The 19695-nt window shown below is 36.4% G+C and overlaps 1 protein-coding gene across 9 annotated transcripts in view; it reads right to left on the reverse strand.

Annotated features, from left to right (window-relative positions):
* Positions 1-224: 224 nt before the first annotated feature.
* Ptprc (protein tyrosine phosphatase receptor type C) overlaps positions 225-19695 on the reverse strand; it is a 115126-nt gene continuing 95655 nt past the window's right edge. For all 9 annotated transcript variants that reach the window (XM_074048693.1, XM_020154010.2, XM_020154009.2 and 6 more), the window contains 15 exons: positions 19152-19242; positions 18991-19067; positions 17847-17883; positions 17660-17757; positions 16836-16961; positions 15125-15282; positions 14431-14566; positions 12692-12841; positions 9915-10005; positions 8504-8637; positions 7445-7579; positions 5730-5852; positions 5331-5509; positions 3606-3741; positions 225-2172 (listed from right to left, as the gene is read on the reverse strand). In XM_074048693.1, coding sequence (XP_073904794.1) covers positions 1906-2172; positions 3606-3741; positions 5331-5509; positions 5730-5852; positions 7445-7579; positions 8504-8637; positions 9915-10005; positions 12692-12841; positions 14431-14566; positions 15125-15282; positions 16836-16961; positions 17660-17757; positions 17847-17883; positions 18991-19067; positions 19152-19242 — 1938 coding nt within the window. In that variant the 3' untranslated portion in view covers positions 225-1905. The remainder of the gene's footprint in view (positions 2173-3605; positions 3742-5330; positions 5510-5729; positions 5853-7444; positions 7580-8503; positions 8638-9914; positions 10006-12691; positions 12842-14430; positions 14567-15124; positions 15283-16835; positions 16962-17659; positions 17758-17846; positions 17884-18990; positions 19068-19151; positions 19243-19695) is intronic.

The raw sequence follows: 19695 nt of genomic DNA on the forward strand, positions 1-19695 counted from the left end.
ATGGGTTTCATAAAAGACTATACAATAACATAAGGATTAGTAGCTAATTTTATGTGTTATAATAATAAAAGAATTAGAACTAAGAACACAAAATGAAGTGAGTTGTTTCAACAGTAATCAATGATGTATAGCTAAGCCATTTAAAAGCCACCAGAGGTATGAAGACATAGAAAAACCAACCCAACCCAAAGGTAGTATGTGAAAAAATGTGATAAGATGCATAATTCACAAAAGGAGTTGTTTTTATTACATACTGGAAAATAAAAATATTACTATTCTTGAGTTTCTTAGGTCCTAGATCCTATACAGTTAGTAGACTATGAGTCATTTTTAAAAAAAACTGATACTTGTAAAAATGTTCCAAAAAATGTTATTAACTGCATTAAGCTACTTTAATACGTACATACACATTTCATATGTGAACACATGAAACACACTTGATATAGTATAAGCAAGAAAGATAACACTTAAATATTATTATGACAATTGGTATTAATTCCTGGTAAAAGCAATCTAAGCATTTGAAAAATTCAAACTAAATGCACTTTAATGAAGATGAAGGATGGAGTAAGCACGGGAATACTCACGTGCAGTATATATTTCTCACACCAATGTCCAATTTCATAAAATAACTGAATTATGTTTTAATGTAAATATTTGGCACAAATATATTTGCATGATCCCATTTTTATCAGAGGAGCTTTTTAAAATTAACCTTTATTAGTTGTATGGGGAATTCATTGTGACATTTCCATACATGTGTACATTGCACCTTGCTTAGGTACACCTCCTCTCTCTCTCATCCCCTTCTCCTTGTGCTTAAAACTATGACAAAGGTTAAATTATTTTATTTCATATAAGTATATGAAGTATATCAACCATATTTGCCCTCCTTTATCACCTCCATTCACCCTCTCTCTTCCTGTAAGTATCCACCGCCTCACAGGACCTATTTTACAATCTTGCCCTTCACTTTAACTTTCATATTCATTGTTTAAAGAGGTTTCTCCATGGTTTCTCAGCTGTGAATATACTGTGCTTTGGTCAGATTAGTCCACCCTATTACTCTTCTTTACCCTTTCCCTCCTACCCCCATTATGTACCTGCTTTCAGTATGTTCTGTTAAGTCCTCTACCTACACAGATGTCATGTGTTTTGATATTGTTGACTGCCCATCACTCTCTTTTCCTCTCCTGCCTCCTCTGAGTCCTATATTGCATTTGCTTATTTTAAAGATGTTTATTTAAGTTCAATTGTAACAAACTTAAATTTGGTCACAATTATCAAGCAATAGATTTCACGTATTTTACAGTGACTAATCCATGTTGTGAAGCTGTAAACCCTATGTAGCCAGCAGTCTAAACTCCCTTAAAAAGCTTAAATTAGGATAAGTATGCTTAAAAGCTATTGGACTAAGTTTTAACATTTTAACATATGGAGTACAATATTTTCAAATGCTAATTTAGTTAACATTTGTGTAATAGCTGTACCCCACTAACTACTTTTTCTGCACTGTGTCTAGAAGTAAAGCAGTAAGCTGTAAGGTATTTATGAGTAGAACGAGGAGGACATCTTGAGGTGATTCCAGAAATGTACACATTATTCTTACATCGTCCACATGTGACACGATTTGAAAATTAGATCTTTCAATCTACATTAACAGTTCCAATATTGCAAAAAGGGAGTTTCTCAGGAGCATTTAGATTCTGTCAATCGTACACACACACGTGCACATGCAAACATCCACATGCAAAGACTACAAACAAGGTTTTTGTTGAATGACAGATAAATTTTAAAAATAAGGGTAAGCCTGTACAAAACATTTTAGAAAAAATGACTTAAATATTTCTCCTGTAGTAAAATAGAAATGGAAGTAACAGTGAGTGAGGTTTGGGTTGTCTTTTCCTATGAGCTCTGAGTTAAAACTGGGCTTGCTGGACCATTGACAGGTTGTTCAGGCCACTCATTGCCACTTGTGGCTTCCATCACTTGGTTTCCTTCATGGGTCTTATCTGGGGCACTGGGTGGACTCACACAATTAGCCTCCTGCTTTGCTTTGTCCACTTCATTATCAAATTCAATTTTGTCTTCATGTTTGCTGATTTTCTTTACTTGTCCGTTCTGGGCAGGGTAGGTGCTGGCAATGATATCATACAGGAACTGGTATTGCTCCTAGTGAAGGAAAGTAGCAAGAAACTATGAAGAAAGTTGATGCAACTATTTTTGTGTTAGATGAAAATTATCAAGAACCAATCATTTGCTTGTGGAAGTCTGGATGAATGAAAAATTCTTTGACATGTTCTCATAAGGAACATTCTGAGTGATTTAGATTCCTTACAGTTCTAAAGACTCAACTACAGGGTACTTTCAAAATTGGCCTTATAGCGACACCTAGCAAGCATCCACTCCTCTCACACACTATGTGATGTCTTGACCTTTGCCCATGGTACCATTTTGGTGCTTGTAGTCTTGGCTAATGCCTACACATCATTTAAGAACCAGAGCAAGCGTCACCTACCTAGAGGCTCACTCTTTAGTGTCTCTTAAATGCAAAAGTTTTTAACACCTGACATATTTTTTAAATCAAAACATATAAACTCAATTCATACAGGATTGGAAGTTCCATATAAAAATTATGTTTAATTGTGAATAATTACTAATTCCCAGATGATCATCTAGAGTCACTGTCCCATAGAAGGGATGCATGAGTGATTACAAAAATTAAGCAGTTATTGTTTTCCCTGTGTGCACTTCTTTGCAATGTGACTACACTCCCTTTCAATAAGAGGTAGGGTTTATTTTCCCATCACTTCATTGTTAGCTGGATTTGTGAATTGTTTGGCTAATAAAATGTAGAAGAAAACATACATTAGTTCCAAGCAAAGGCTTCCAAGGGTCTCACACACTTCTGCTTGCCCTCTTGGCAATGCTGCCAATTTATCTGAAGAAGCCTGGGCTCCCTTCTGATAAGGAAGGAGGGAGCAGCATGTATCCCATGCACTTCTGTTGCCACAGCTAAATGTCAGCCAGTTGCCAGCCTCCTGCTAGTGGAAGTCATTTGTTTACATCACCCATACCCATGCAGACACATCAGTTAACGGCTAACTTATGAGTGAGTCTGGTCTCATTGGCTGAGCCTGAATGGATCACTAGAACAGCCCAGCAGAACAATAACCTATTATTGAACTAAATGTTGGAGTGGTTTGTTACCTAACAACATCAATTGATAACGGACTAACAGAAGAGAAACCAAGTGATTCATGAGCATTTAAGGATATAGACTTCATGAACTGTGACAGTTCATGCCAGCAAATTCTAAATAGGTTTTTTATTTATGTTGGTAATAATTCAATATGAATTATAATATAAAATTGAAGACAGAACAGAAAAGAAGAAAAGGGAGGAAAAGAGAAGGGGGAAGCAGAGAGAAGGAGGAAGGGAAGAGAAACTGAAGGGAAGGGAAGGGAAGAGAGGGAGGGGAGAGGAGCTAAGAGAAGAGAGAAGAGACCAAAGGGCAGGGAGGGGAGAGGAAGGGAAGAGAAAAGAAAGGAAAGTGTCTCCATGAAGATGCAAAGCACGTTAGGGTAATGGTGAGGAATACTTACAAATGTGGAAACCATTCCTGGTCTAGCTTTGCGTAGAGACTTTACTACTTGAAAAACGTCTATAACCTCTTCTGTTTCTGCACTTTCCAAGAGATTTAACAGAGCACAAAATACCCCTGTTTGCTGAGATCCATCTCTATTAAGGAAACAAATAATAAAAAAAGAAAATAATTTTTATGGAGAAAGTGGTAGTGACATAAAAACTACAAGAGGATGAAATATATGTTTTCCTTCATGATTATTGTAATCATTCTCTCTAATTTCTTAAGGGCTGAATTATTTCTACTGAATGCATTTTGGGGCAAACTGCCTTGATTTATGATTATGGTGATCCTGGAGGTTAAAAAGTTTTTGATTTAGGCCTGGGAATGTGGCTTAAATAGCAAAGTTCTTGCTCGGCAAGTGCAAGGCCCTGAGTTCAAACTCCAAGAACTGCAAAAAAAAAGTGTTAAGATGGTAAAAAATATTTATATTAGTCTTTAAAAATATTTTTTCTTCTATTTATACTTCATGCATTTTTATTTACATTTATGTTAGGACCAAAGGTTGTAATGCCAATTTGATAAATGAAGAAAGCAAGATTTAGGGACGATAACAGCATAACTAAGAAATGATTAAACTAGAAATATTCCTTATATTTTGTACATTACTAGACGATATGTTTTTCTTTTCCTCTCTTCCTTTCTACTGCCTTTTGCAAATGTTTCTACTTTGACATCAGTAGAACAGTGATGCCTAGCGGATTTAAAACAACAACCAAATGATTTAGTAAATTATGAGAAGTCTAAAACACCACAAGTAAAGACTCAAGCAATAATTTATAGCAGGGCACTGTGTGTCGTACCTAACTAAGGAACTTAGCATAGATATTCAATCATATCCTAAGAGACATATCCCTTCTTCAGTTTTCTTTCCACATAAATTTCACTTTTGAAAATTCAAATAAATGTGGAAAAGTAATGTGATTCTGAGGTTGTGGCTTAGAGTACGTGATTCCAGTAATAAGGCTTTTTCAAAAATTCTGAGACCATTTCACTAGATACTATCTTCTATTTCTCATTTATTTTAATATTCTTTTTATGTAAACTTTTTATGTTATGCATATTTCTTTTAATATCTTTACTTAAGACATTTACTACAGGTGAAATTCAAAGATCTGCATAAAATAAATTAATAAAATCAAGTAATATTACTTGCATTACTAAAATCTTTGCCTTTGAAATCAGTTTAGAAAAATCAAAAATGAGTTTTAAACCAAAGTTGCTAAGCATTGAGATTTCAGTTAATATTTAAATTAAGAGATTTTTACTGAAGGCAAAGCACTCAGTCCTCTGGAGTCTGTAACCTCTAGCAGAGTAGATCAACACTCATGGGAATATGTGTAATGCAATCCATCCACTTATCTCTTCATCCATCTTTCCACTCATCCATCTGTGTGCTCACCACATAGAACATTCTAGATTCACCATTAGGTATTAAGAAATCAAAGATGACATAAAACTTAATATGAAAGCAGTCAAAGACTAAATCATTGATGATAGTCCAATCATTTCTACTATATCTCTATTATGGCTGTGCTGTACAAGAATAACTGAGAGAATAAATGACTTCATAATAGGTTTTCATGGTGGTCACCATGCCTGATAGATGGAAATTAAGAGAAAGTGCTAACCAAGAAGTTTAGTGGTATGATATTTAGAGTATATTTTGCCAAATTTTACCTACCTGCAGTGAATTAAGACAGGTGCACTCTTGTGACACTTATTTCCTTCTGTGGAATTCTTCTTGGGAAGCTTTTGTTTGAGGAGCTGAATCAGAGAGACTAATTCTTTGGGCTCTGTTGGCAGCTGTTCCATACCCCAGGAAGTATACTGGTACTGGTACACAGTACGAGGATCTTTCCTCTAAAACCAGAAGTGAAGGGAACATTAGCTCAAAGGCAGCTCAGTACAGTTCACAGCTTGCTAGTTGTCTTTCCTTCATAATTAATTTCATTTCAATGATTCAAAATTTTATTTGATCCATAGTATTGACAGTATCTTTACTTGCATAAGGTAATTTATATTAGTTTTGCTACCATGTTAATCATATCATAAATAAATACTTTCAAAATCATGTATTTACCTTGGAATGTCTCAGTTCAAACACACGAAGAGTATAAGATGGAGATATGCTTGTTTCTTTCATATCAACTTCTAAATCTCCATAGGTTTGCTTTCCTTCTCTCCAGTACTGAGCACAGATTTCCTGGATGAGAGGAACATGGTTAAACAATTTCTTCCCTGTTGGGTTGCCTATTTAAAGCATTCAAAGAATCTCTGTTCTGTCTCTCTGTGCCTTTGTCTGTCTGTCTGTCTCTCTCCCTCCCCATCTTCCTCTTCCTCCCTCCCCATCTTCCTCTTCCTCTCTCCTTCCCTATTTCCTATCAAATGGAAATTATTGATTGTGTTCTAAATTGAAGCTTGCCCATAAAAATCTAACATTTATTTAAATATGGTGAACACCCATTTAACGAATAAATGGAATTTCCGTATGCAGATAAGGGAAAGCTGGAAATAATCAAGATGGCTAAGGATAGCTCTTCCTTCCCTAGTACAGGTCTTGCACATTCTGTCTTTCCTTCCACATCTTGATCATCACATCTCCAAAGTCTACAGATTGTGATGAAATCTGTCATGATGCTTCCAATAACTCAGGCCCCACTGATCCTCCACTGGTCCTCCAGATCTTCATCAAGATTTGCATCTTGATGATCAACTCCACAAGCCACTAAGCTATGGGACATCCCAGTAATGGACAGCCTGGAGAGCATGTGGATCACAAAAGTGTTTCCTCCCTCTGCAAACTGCTCCCTACCAATTGCCATCCTACAACTGCTGACAGTTACAGGAATTCCTGATGGTAGTTTTTTGTTTCACAGCTTTCACAATGTAGATGAAGGAAAACACTGGTGGCATTCCATGCTGGAAATTTGAACATATATTCCTTTGTTAAAAATAAATAATAGGTCAGGAGTAGTGGATTGTGTCTATAATCCCAGCAATGAGGGAGGCAAAGATCAGGATCAAAGGTTGAGGTCAACCTGGGCAAAAAGTTAGTGAGATCCTCCACATCTCAACATATAAACCAAGTATGAAAAAAAAAATAAACCAGATATCACATCTGTGATCCTAGTTATGCGGGAGGCCTAGATAGGATGGTCATGGGCTAGACTGGCCCCAGGGAAAAAATGTGCAATCCTATCTGAAAAATAACTAAAGCAAAGAGGGAGCTGGAGGCATAGCTCAAGTGGTAGAGGGCCTACCTAGCAAGTCCAATGCAAGTCCATGAGTTCAAGCCCCAGTACTGAAGGAGAAGGAGAATAGGGTTAAGTGGGAAAGAGAGGACACATGTAGGCATATGGAATGTGAGCAAATTAAGACTCAATGAGGAGAATGAGAACAGTGAAAATTCAGTGCTAAACTACTTGTCCAGAGTGGAGAGTATGCTGTAAAACATAAAACTGGGAGAAAAGTGAAAAGCTAAATGACTACTTGGTTTTTGGTCTTAATATCGGATAAGGAGCTAGGGTTTCAACTTGAAGAAAGTAGAGATAAAATGCAGCTGTTTGTTGTGACACTGTAGTTACTGCACCTTCATGTGTGTGCATGACTGGAGAATGGCAACCATGAAAGAATATCAGAGTCCTGACTCAAGTTCATGGAGCACTAACCTTGGGTGGACCCAATAGGTGAAACAAATGAGATTGTGTGACAGAGGGGTCCAAGAGACATGGGCATTGTGATCAAGCAAGACATCCAAGAATGGAAAATGACATTTTATCACAGAAAAGTACAAACCTGGTCTCCATTTTGTAGCTCTGTCAACATAACAATGACCTTGACTTTTCTTTGGAAGACCATCTGCCAAAAGTCACCAATGGTCTCTGTCAGTGGTCCTTGGGAAGCAATCATCATTTCTGGCTTCCAGTAACTCTTTAGAAAGGCAAAGGTGGGATTCTGTTACCACTGCTGTCTGATTTTGATAACCATTTGCAAAAAAAGTCATTGAATTTGATATAATGCCACTTCATAAAAATAGGAAGATTCTTAGTCCAAGAACAATGTAATTATATATATATATAATATATATATATATAATATATATATATATAATACTTATGCAAATAATAATTCTTAGGTAATAATGGGAAATCAAGATTAAGATACATAGTATTATCTTGAAAAACAAGCAAGGTTTTATTCCAGACAATGTCTTTATTTCACTATAAAGCTTAATGTGATAGTAACTTGTTATAAAAGCATTTAAAATTATCTTCATCACTCCTGTACTTTAATTGGTGTCTATACATTCATATGATATGGGATAATTAAGTTGATATTCGTTGAATGTGTGTTTTGGAAAATTTGGAGAAGAAATAAATGCAACTTAGTATATATAAATAAATGTGTACTGAATGAGTAAAATATCCTTGCTTGAAATCTCAGCTTACTTTTAAAAAACACATGTGACACAGACTCACTTAATAATGCAGTTAATCTGAATGAAAAGTTTTTTTTTTAACTCTATCAATGTGTAGATGTGGACTTGCTTGTAATTTGGGTATCTGAGTAATAACAAGAATTTTCAAGTACTTGTTTTGACTCAATTTATATATATTCTATCATAAAATATAACCAACAGTACATTTTATCTCTAATTGACTCATTAGGTACTTACATTTTAGATTGATTCCTAAGTTAAAATAGAGCATCAAAAGTTAAAACTTTTGTGTCAACCAGTATGCAGTGGTGACAAAGCTCATCGTTCTTTTGCAAAATTGTATAGCAAATGGCCCTTATAAAATAGATATGATTTTAAAAGGAAAGGGCATTGGTTTGGGGTAGTTTAAGTCCTACCATTATAAAGGATGCATTGATGTATTTGCTTGTTTCCTCTGAGTCGCTGTCCTCATCAGATGATTCATCTGACTCATGCTCGCTCTCTTTGCTGGTTTCCAGCTCATGTTTAAGTGGCACTCTGTTAAAGTCATCTATAAGACACAGTAGTAGTGAGTCTTCCCTGACAAGTAATCAGGGCTGGGGATGTATCTCAGCAGCAGAGCACAGGCTTAGCAGGTACTAGTCCCTGGGTTCAATCCCAGTGGCAGAGCACCACAGAAAAAATAAACTAATCAAATTTCTGACATGTGGAAACTGAAAATTAATTTATAATTAAATGCACTGATCTAGATACAATCAAATCCTACATAAAATTCAGTATTCATTATTAACAATTTTTTAAATACCTAACAATGATGGCCCCAAGAAGGTTATAAGAAAAAACATGAGACATAACAAATAAATAATCATAATGTTCCAACTAATTATTCAATCTTTGAGACATCTGCTCTAGTTTTCCATGGAATATTATCATTCTGCTTGATATAAGTTAAAAAATACATAGTTTAGATTTTTATTTCTCAGTTATAGTCAATTATCATTAAATTAATTATCTCCATTACATAGGTATCTCAGATTAACTATTATTTAGTCCAAAAATTGCTTAGTCCAAAACTTTGTCCTTTTCCCAATATTTTAAATTTACACTAAGCTGTCAGTGATCTGTTTTACTGTAACACAACCAGTTTCATAATTTAATTCTATTCATAAGAACTTCTGCAAGAAGTTAACGAGGTCACCCATGAACTGATTTATTCATTTGGTTGTCTAGTTTTCCATTTTGGCTTATATTTCATCCATGCTAATTTTAGTATATGCACCCGAATAAACCTATAGGCATACCAGATGTGAATCCATCAACAAGATTAAATAGTAGAATTCAAGTCTGAAAACCTACAAATTTTTTATGAAGTTTGCTGATTGGCCATTTGTTGAGTATTTTCCACACTCCCAGATATAAAAGATAAAGAGAAGACATAAAGAGACTGAATGGACATAAAGTTTGCTATTTGCTAATTAATTACCCTGAAACATAATAAAAATGAGAGAGAAGTCGTAAAAGAGATATGGTCCATTCTCTCCCAGCTCTCTCAGAAAGAACAAATGGATTGTTCTTTCTTACAATCCATTTCTGAAGAAAATTGTCACAAAGAAAATACTAAATACAGTCTATCCTCCAAAGTCCATTGAAAATACTTGGGGTTCAAATAATTTGCTAAAAAATAAAATTTAAATTACCTATTAACTGCTGTTGTCAAAAAATGTTGAGAATTTGCCTCAAGAGCACGTGTTTGTGTGTCTCAAATTAAACAAAACCAAAAGAGCTTGTCTTTATCCGATGCAAAAAAATAAAAAGTAAGCTACATACATGGAATGATGTTAGAATTTCTGTTTTTCTTTTTGTTTTCCTCTTGATTTCCAATGTGCTGTGTCCTCCAACTCCTGTATGAAGGAAGTCTCTGAAAAGAAAATAGAATGGAAAACTCCTTTAAAAACTAAATGTTGACTTAATTATTATTGTGCTATGAGGTGCTGCCCACAGCAAAGCATTTCATCAATATTTTGTGAAATTTGCACACATTCCATTTGGTTACAATTTAAGTTTGCCAGTGAATTTTGCCATTAACCCTTTGTGTGTACATTTGATATGGTGACCTGGAACTAAAAACACACATTAATCTAACAAAATATGCTTCTTACTTCAGAGCTGCTTGACAGCCATTTGTTCAGGATAAGTTTTAGAAGCACTATTATCAATGTTCATTATTATCCACAGTGCAAAAGCAAAGGCAAATCTTTTTAAATGATCAGACACAGGTGCTGCATTCACAGAAGGCATGGTTTTTCATTTGATTGCATGTTCCAGGTTGCTGTCCTTCCCACTCACAGTGACTAATCAGTCAACAAGAACTGTCATTGTTACTGGTGGAGCTCACAGGCTCTTTTGCTTTGCTCTCTTTCTACTTAGTCCAGTTTCTATTTCTCACTTGTAAAGCATCAATGGTTTCATAACTGGCCTGTTTATATTAAATGTCGAATCCTCTGAATCTAAACACAACACAGAAGTGTCAGGCTCTTCTCCATTCTCACTATCATGAGGAAGCAGCAAACCATATGCTGTGCCCTAAGTAGCCTTTAGGGATGTGTCTTGTGTCTCTTTAGCCTCATACCCCTCTGGGCTCCTCCATATTCTAGAAAAACAAAATTCCACAATTCTCGGAAAAGAGCTAACTTGTCCCTTAACTCTTGTCAGAAGCTATGGTTTGGATGAATGTGCCTCAGAGTTTCATTGTGAAGGCTTGATCTCCATGGTGGTGGTATTAGGAAATCCTTTGGCGCCCCAATGCAAGGTCTTCACTGCTTTCTTTCATGTTCTTCGGGTGACCAGTTCTTTCTTTATTGTCACTATTATAATCATTCACTTATAAACACCCTCAACTCTTTTGCCTCTCTACTTTCATCTAGTCACTTTTCAAATACAGAAGGATTTAACTCATCTATCTGCATACATAGCTCCTATCCCCAGAGGGCTCAGTATTGCCCTAGAAAACAGTGCCTACAATTAGCTGATCCTCTTTAAGTTCATGATCATAACTTTCAAAAGATCAGATGAGAATTTCTAGCCACCTTACTACCTTTTCCCGGAGGGACTGCTTTCCTACTTTGAGATATCTTTCATACTCTCTCCCTTTCCTTACCTAGTGAGGGTGGTTTTGCCCTACTCACTCCAATACCCCTCAGTTCTTATCTGATCATCTTACCCCCTATCTTCTTGAGAAATTAAAGGCAATCAGGGTTGAAGTACAGTAATGCCAGTTCTGCTTATCTGGTCATTGCACATTGTCTATGCTATTTCAATTACAAATGGAGTTACAGCACTCCATAAATATGTTCAAACATGTGTCAATTAAAATTTTCAAATACATATTTTTTAGAAAGGAAAACATTCAGACAAGAAATACCTCAACTTCCCATCACCAAATTCACCAATCATTCTGCATCTCTACCTTCATTTTCCATCTTCCTGTCTGCATGGATGGAGTAATTTCACTGGTTTCACGGGGTTAGAGACACTGCACGAGCTCTGAGTGATATACTCAGACTTTCTGCCCAGTTCATTTGCAAATCACCTGACCTTTGTGCCTAGAATTATACTTGGCATAGAGCAGAAATTTAATTGTACATGTTCAGTGAAAAAATAATCTCTTGTTTTCAGTGGCTATGGATACAAATGCTTACTTTAAATGTATAAACATTTCCAATGGCCTATGTGCATATGTGGTTTAATAGGGTCAATGTATTGATTATTGTAAATTTATCAGCTGAAAGAGCAACAAAACAATAAAGCAACCTTCTGCTTAAGGGCTTCACTGTGCCTGCAAGTTCTTCCACTGTAAGAACTGGACTTCTGGGGCCTCCGTTACTCAATTACTGTGTACTCCATGTCTGCTTCCCTCCTCTGCCCTACTTCAATCCTAAAACTAAATAGTTCTGCATCTGATTAAAACCACATTCCTGCTGTTATAACTCTTTCTGAATAGTCCACTTTGATAGTTCTCAGAAAGAGTTGGTAAACTGGAAATTACAGGTAGAAGAGAAAAATTACAAACCACCTTTGACAACTAAGCACCTTATAGATAGCTATGTCAGCTCTCTGAAACCAGTGACCAATACTTTCCTGGCTGCCAGAATAATTGCCTGGTAGGGTAGGACTCACATACCCTTTATTTTTTGTCCACCAGCTTCAGCCAGGTCGACTTCCTAATCAGTCAGAAACTCCTCTAATTATTTCCTTTACAAACCCAAACCAGATGTAGTTATTAACGGTGAGATGCTGCATTGCCTGTGGCAGACCAGTTTTGTGGCTGAACGCTATTGTTTTGACATTTCATTCTCCACTAGGTTGATGAAGAATGTTTAAATGTGTTCGCTGTAGATTCAGTCTTCTGGTTTCAAACAAGCCTCCTTCATAATAGCTGCGTAACTTCAGGCATTTCTTCCAAACTCTCTGTTTCTTTGTTCCCTCATCTCTACCCCATTGGTTGTACTGAGGCCCAGACACAAGAACTATGCCCAGCAAACACCCGGCAAACCACACACTCGATGAATGTTACTTACAATTGTCTTTCTTATGACTGTCCTTACCTGGAACTCAGCCTCTAGTGGAGACGGTTCACTGGGCGGGTCTCTTTTCTTCATGTTATGCAGGCATGAATGTAATTCAGACAAGCTCACTTCTGTTTCTCCAAATTGGTTGTATTCTACCAAGGCCTGATGGATCAAGATGTATTGTGCCTATAATATCAAGAAAAAATACAGATCATTGATAATGTAGAGTCTTGTAAGTCACATTTAAATAAAATATGAATCCCCATAATTTCTCTCATATTAAAACAATGTATGGCAAAAGAAGGCTGATATTTAACACCTGTCAGTGTTCTGAAAGTTGGCTCTTACAGCTGTCTGAAATATGAGCAACTTCTGTATTTTTCTGGGAAAAATGTAGCTTGTCAAGTAGAGTATCCATTATATAGTACATAAATTTTATTTTATCCCTGATTTTAAAAAATGTCCATTACTTCCTTCCATCACTATTATTAAGTTCAAAATTAATACTATGTGACTTTCAAAAATTCCATAGCATATCAGAAAAAAGTAGGTCGATATTTCATTTTTCATATTTTATAGGTAAAGCTTTTCTAAAATATAGAAAATTATTTAAAAGATCAAGTATGCCAGACTCAAATTTAGCAAATCCTTTTTACCATATTTGAATCCAGTATTTTTAAGGAAATGATTTAACCAAGATACAGAAAGATTAAAAGCTTGTGTAAGGCTGTACAGGACTAAAAATTCAAAGCAGAATTAGATCATCAGACGTTGCTTTCAATAAAGTAAGCCCTTGATCACTACACTATTTCACTATTCTTTTTTTTATGGTTCTGCTGGGGCTACATTGTGACATCTACAAAAGTTCTTATACTATTTCATAGTTGAATTCAACTCCTCCACGATTCTCCTTTATCTCCCCACCCCCATTCCTAGAATAGTTTCAACAGGTCTCATTTTTTCATTTACATACATGATACACAGTATTTGCAAAATATTCATCCTCCTACACCCTTTCCCTACCTCTTCCCCCCCTCCCACTGGTACCAATCCCTAAGACAGGAAAAAAATGACATTTTTATTTATTTAAGATAGCTATACTAGGAGTTTCCTTGTGACCATTCCATGTATATGTATTATAACCTGAACTGGTCCATCCCCACTATTTTTCTCCTATCTACCTCAGTCCCCTTCTTATGGTGATTTCAACAGGTTTAAAAATTCTATATTCATTGGTTTTTTCCCTATGTCTCTCTTTTTTTATTATTGCTGTGCTGGGGGTATGTTGTGACATTTACAAAAGTCTTTACACTATATCATTGTTTAATTCACTCCCTCCATCTTTCTCCTTTATCTCCTCACCCCCTCATTCCTGGAACAGTTTCAATAGGTCTTATTTTATGACCTGTTTTATGACAGATCTTATTATGTCTCCAAATCTCTTTCTATTTTTTCCCTGCCTGGTATATATATATATATATATATGTGTATATATATATATATGTATATATATATATTATACATTCATATATATATTATATATATACATGAATGACATTTCATTATTAAAAATAAATTTTATGTTCACCTTTTTCCCGTAATACTTTTAGACATCAGTGCAAAACTAATTTTTAGTTTTCAAGAACTTTAAAAAGAAAATGATCTTCACCCACCCTTTGAAGTTGTGTAAGTGCCTAGTTCTTTCAGGATCATTACCACTACACCAAAAAGACTTAGTCCAGAAGCGAGCACAGTCATCAGCAGTGAGAACGTACCTCCACCTGAACCATGAGGCATCTCTGTCTCCTCAGCTTGACGACATAACCATAAACGTCTACTTTGCCCTCGGCTTCCAGGCCTTCCAGCATGGCGTCGATTCCAATGTAGGTTCCGGTGCGTCCCACGCCAGCACTGAGAAAGCAAACATAAGGATGGAGGCAGCATCAGGGCAAGGAAGCAAATGGAAAAGCTGTCCAGCATGAAGCAGAGGTAAAAGGAAGGAAAGTCCCCCCTGGGCTGTGGTAGCATACCCTTGCAATTCCAGCTACAGGGGAGGTATAAGTAGGAGGATGACCATCCCAGGCCAGCCTAGGCAAAAAGCAAGAGGCCCTATCTGAAAAATAACTAAAGCAAAAAACATCTGGGGGAGTGGTTCAAGTGGTGGAGCATCTGGCTAGCTAAGTGTGAGACCATCAGTTCAAACTCCAGGACCATCGTCAAAGAAAGAATATATTCTATACAGGACCCTTGCCATTGTATTCTTAAATCATCACATCACTTTGGTACCCTTTTAATTTACACAGTTATAAGCTGTCAATTTATAATAAAAATTGTTTAAAATAAGAAAGTAAGGTTATCCAAGAAGATTGTTTCCAGGCATGGGAATCGCCAAAGGGGAGGATGTCCCTATTGCCTGAGGTGTGAGGGCCAGGACCAGTGGACTCCTGAGTGCTGCAGATGTCTATGTACCTGCAGTGTACCACAATGGGACCACTGAAGAAGTTGCTGAATGCATTCACTCTCCTTCTCAGCTTGAGGAGCAGGTGAGGATCTTCTGGCACCCCATGGTCTGGCCAGCTGGTGAACTGAACGTGAGTCACCTCTCTTCCAGTTGCCTTTTCTTTTTTCTATCAAGAGATAATACTACATGAATAAGTAGCAGGAGGGACCTGTATAAAACCTCCTCATGCAAACGTAATTGCTTCCAGGTCTTTTCCTCACGTTCTGTAAATTTTTTTCCAGCCAGGACTGGATTTCCCTTCTAATCAATAACTAGTAGTTGAGGGATCATGCAGGATTCACATGCATTGGCCAGTGAGCAATGACTTACCAGTGGAGGAAGGCAAGGTAAGGTAAGAGTAGTTGAAACTCCTAGGACCTGCCATGCTGCAAAGCCAAAACAACAAGAATAAACACGCCAAAAGCAGTGGGGCTGGCAGAGGCAGGTGGAAGTCCGGGTGCATGTGTGAGAAAATAACCAAGGCAAGGTCATTCTCACAGCCTTGGAAAATTCTTCTGTTCAGTACACCAACAAACAAGACTATTTCTAACATGGAGAAGTCTAATTAATTAGGTGGTTAACACTCTGTTCCCTAGGCCCCCACATGGCAGAATCATCAAGTTAAAACAATAAATAATAAAAATATGCATTTTATTTGTAGGTTTCTGGAAGGGAGTATGAGTTGGTTAAGAAGAGTAACATTGAACTAATCACTAACCAGGTGGCATCAGTCTCTACCTATCAACCCATAACTATGGGTTGGGGGCCTTTGTGGCTTCATCAATCATGGATTTAACCATGAACTCTTGGTAGTGTTATTTATCAGCACTTAAGCACAGACAGGTTAATAATGCCCAGGAGCAGAGCTTTGGAGAAATACACACTGTCTGTTTTTCCTACAGAAAATGTATCTGGACTATGTAGAAATAAAAATTAGATTACTGAAAATCCCCTAACCAATGCAATTCAGAAAAAAATTCATTTCTTTATGTTTTAAGTAGAACTATTAAGATATAATTCATAAGTCAAAAAGTTCACCCATTTAAGGCGTTTTAATTATATTCACAGAGTGGTACATTACCACTATCTAATTGTAGAATATTTTTGTCACTGTAGAATGGAAGCCTGGACCCGTTAGCTTCCAGTCCCCATTCTGAGCCCTGCGCCCAAGGCAACCACCAATCACTTTTCTGCCTTTCTGGGCTGGCCTATCTTGTATATTCATACACATGGAGATACATAATACATGGCCCCCATTTCAACTATCATCAAGGCCACACTGATCTCTTTATATTCTGAACTAAATACTGTCTCTACTATTTAGTTAGAACTTTATTTCCTAAAGTGCTCATGAATTGCACCATTGGTATGAATATTCCTTCCATAATGGTAAGAACCCATTGAAAATAAGGACTATTTGTTTATCCAATTTAATCATTGATCCAACACATCTAATGACCCTTTTTAATACTTTGAGAATCCGGCATAACTAATACTTTTGATTTGATCAGTGACCTAGATTAGAGCCTGCCAACTTGGATTCTTGTTCTAATCTAGCTTTTTCTCTTGAACACTAAAAATATTTTTCCCAGAGGTATTTTAATTTCTCACATTGAGTATTTCATAGTTGCCATTTAATAAAAATACAAAAACAAAAAGTAGGTAAGAAAACCCACTCACACTGGTGATGTTAAGTTTCTGAATGGTATAATCTGGACATCTTTTGTGCTCATTGATCTTTACAACGACATCTCCAAAAGCCCGAGTCCCTTCTTCCATTGATGGCCAGTATTCTGCACACTTGTTCTATATTTTAAAAAAATCATTAATGATTCCAGTTTTTCACTTAAACAAACTTTTAATGTATATTCTTAAAAATCCCCAAACCAAAAATGTATTCATCTGAAATTCTCAAAATATTCATATATGTGCTTTAAGCAGGTCCCAATACACCTTAAGTTGTGATGCTTGAAATCTATTCTGTTTCCCATTAATGTGACCTAAAGGACCTCCTTCAAGCTACTTAGCAGGAGGGCGGACTGACCAGCTTAGCTACATATTAAAGGTGGACATGCTCAGTGGTCAGCAGAGATGATGGGATTTCTGTGGTCAATTTCAGGCTGGGGACCACAGATGCTTTTGCACCTCCTAAACCCATATGATGTGAGTTGCTACCTATCTGCCAAGGTCAGTTCTTCTGTGAGTATTCACACATACTTGTGAAGTTAGCAAATTCCAATGTATTTGCTATTTTAACAATGCTGTAAAAAAAAAAACCTAGCAATTAATCAGAGTCTTTAAATGTTACACATATAGACTTTGATTTACATACATACAAATTTCATTTTTCTTCATCTGTAAAAATATTCATCAAAGATTAACTGATTAAAATAGAGATAGTCTATTTGAGTTATCAAGCCCATAGGTATGGCTTCTCAAAACACACTTCCACACTTTCTTTTCCCAATCCCAACCTCCACCCTACAAACCCTCTGCATTCTCACCCTGTTTCCTTCTTCACATCGAGTGACCATGACAATGACTGTGGCTTTCTGTTCCCAGATCATCCTCCAGAAATCATCAACAGTTTCATCTCTGGGGCCTAGGAGTTAAATAAACACAAGAAATATTTTTCTTAACAGTGCAATAAAACGTTTTTCAAAAATAATATTGAAATATCAAATAGGTTACCTTGTGCAGCAATATATTTCCTGGGTTCTTTGAAACCCTGTTCAAAATATACAGAGATATGTCATTTACTGACTCAATTATATATTGACATGTATGCACACTCCAAAACTAGGCTTCTCTCTCATCTGAAATAGCATGACAATTTATACGAGTAGTCCAGATTCCTGTAGGGTATATTCCACCAGCCCTAAAATAACATCTACTTAAAACTTCTCCATGTGCTACTTTTTTGGATTTTTACTCAATTTATTTCAATAAATCCTTCTGGGGAATTATTGCATTTCTACCTATTAACTATTGTTGGAAGATACTGATTCTCTGGAGTCCCTTTATGTATTCCAGATCAGCGATACAAAACTGTGTATTTCGTTATCTATAAGGTGTGCTTCCTCTGCTTCTGCTACTAAGATAAAAAAGAGCACAGAAACAGATAAAATACTCTAATTTCTTCCAAAGGAGTGCGGCTCTCACACTCCTTAAATTTATCTTAACAGTGACAAAAGCTCCAGAGAAAGAGATGTGACCTGCCACTGAATGAAAATTTGCACACAAGCCACAGAATTCATGAGTAATTTTATACCTTCTTATGATGTCATCGTTAGGCATGTTCAGGTATTGAACAGGTACTTGTCGAGTGGCTATAGTCAAGCACCTGGCTACAAGCTGAGGGCTTTAGCTTAGCAGGGGCTCACAACTCTGATGGAGAAACATATAATCTGGTCCCATAACTGCCATATACATTTGAACAAAAAATGTGAACTCTTTTTTCTATAGACTACAAATCCTTGCAAAATTTTTCATATAAACAAGTTTTCTCTTAGTTATTCATGTGAGCCTCTCTCTCTTTTGTCTTATTCAGAAAGCACAGTGCACATGCTTGGGGCAAATGTCGTCTGTCATGAGAAATCTATGCATAAATCATTTAGTCTGATGCCCAGCACCAAAGGCATACAATAAATAACTATTCTTATAACTACCCATAATTTTGTTGTCCATACCAGTGATATTATGGGCTTACTTCAAAATGTTTTTAGTAAATTTTCTAAAATTTTGCAGAAGTAGCTAAATGGAACATGTAGATAGGAGACAAATGCAAACTGTCCATGAGAAAATGAGAAAGCTGTAACTTGGCATTTTCACTCACATCAATATAGCTGGCATTTATATAGTTAGATGCTGCGTCTCCATTTATTTCAGAGAGTTCAACACGGTTATAATCATCTGTGTAAGAAAGATAAAGTAGTAAAACAATGAGTAGCGAGGCAGTGTAAACAGATCCCAATTCAGTTCTCAGTGAGTACTCACAAGGAAGGATGTCAACATAACGGTTCTTATTCTGGTTGGAAGGTCTCCTAGCATCTTTGATGGAAAATTTGCTGAAGACCCGTGGAATGCTCTGGAAGACACAAAGATTCTTTGAGTTGCAGCAGATTCAGGAAGAATAGCTTTTCCTTTGACAGTTATTCTGTGTAAATGAGACATTCTAAAATATTTCCTGTATACTTATAACAAATTGCATATAGTAGCTGAAATTAACATGATTAGGAAATAGGCAAAATTACTTTTTTTCCTTAAAAACTAATGATGGCTTCTTAAAAATCTATACATAGACCTATCTATCATATGATCCAGCAATCCCACTCCTGGGGATATACCCAAAGGAATGCGACACAGGTTACTCCAGAGGCACCTGCGCACCCATGGTTATTGCAGCGCTATTCACAATAGCCAAGTTATGGAAACAGCCAAGATGCCCACTACGGATGAATGGATCAAGAAAATGTGGCACTTGTACACAATGGAATTTTACTCAGCCATGAAGAAGAATGAAATCTTATCATTTGCAGGT

The sequence above is a fragment of the Castor canadensis genome, chromosome 11, assembly GCF_047511655.1.
Source record: "Castor canadensis chromosome 11, mCasCan1.hap1v2, whole genome shotgun sequence".
In the NCBI taxonomy this organism is placed as follows: domain Eukaryota; kingdom Metazoa; phylum Chordata; class Mammalia; order Rodentia; family Castoridae; genus Castor; species Castor canadensis.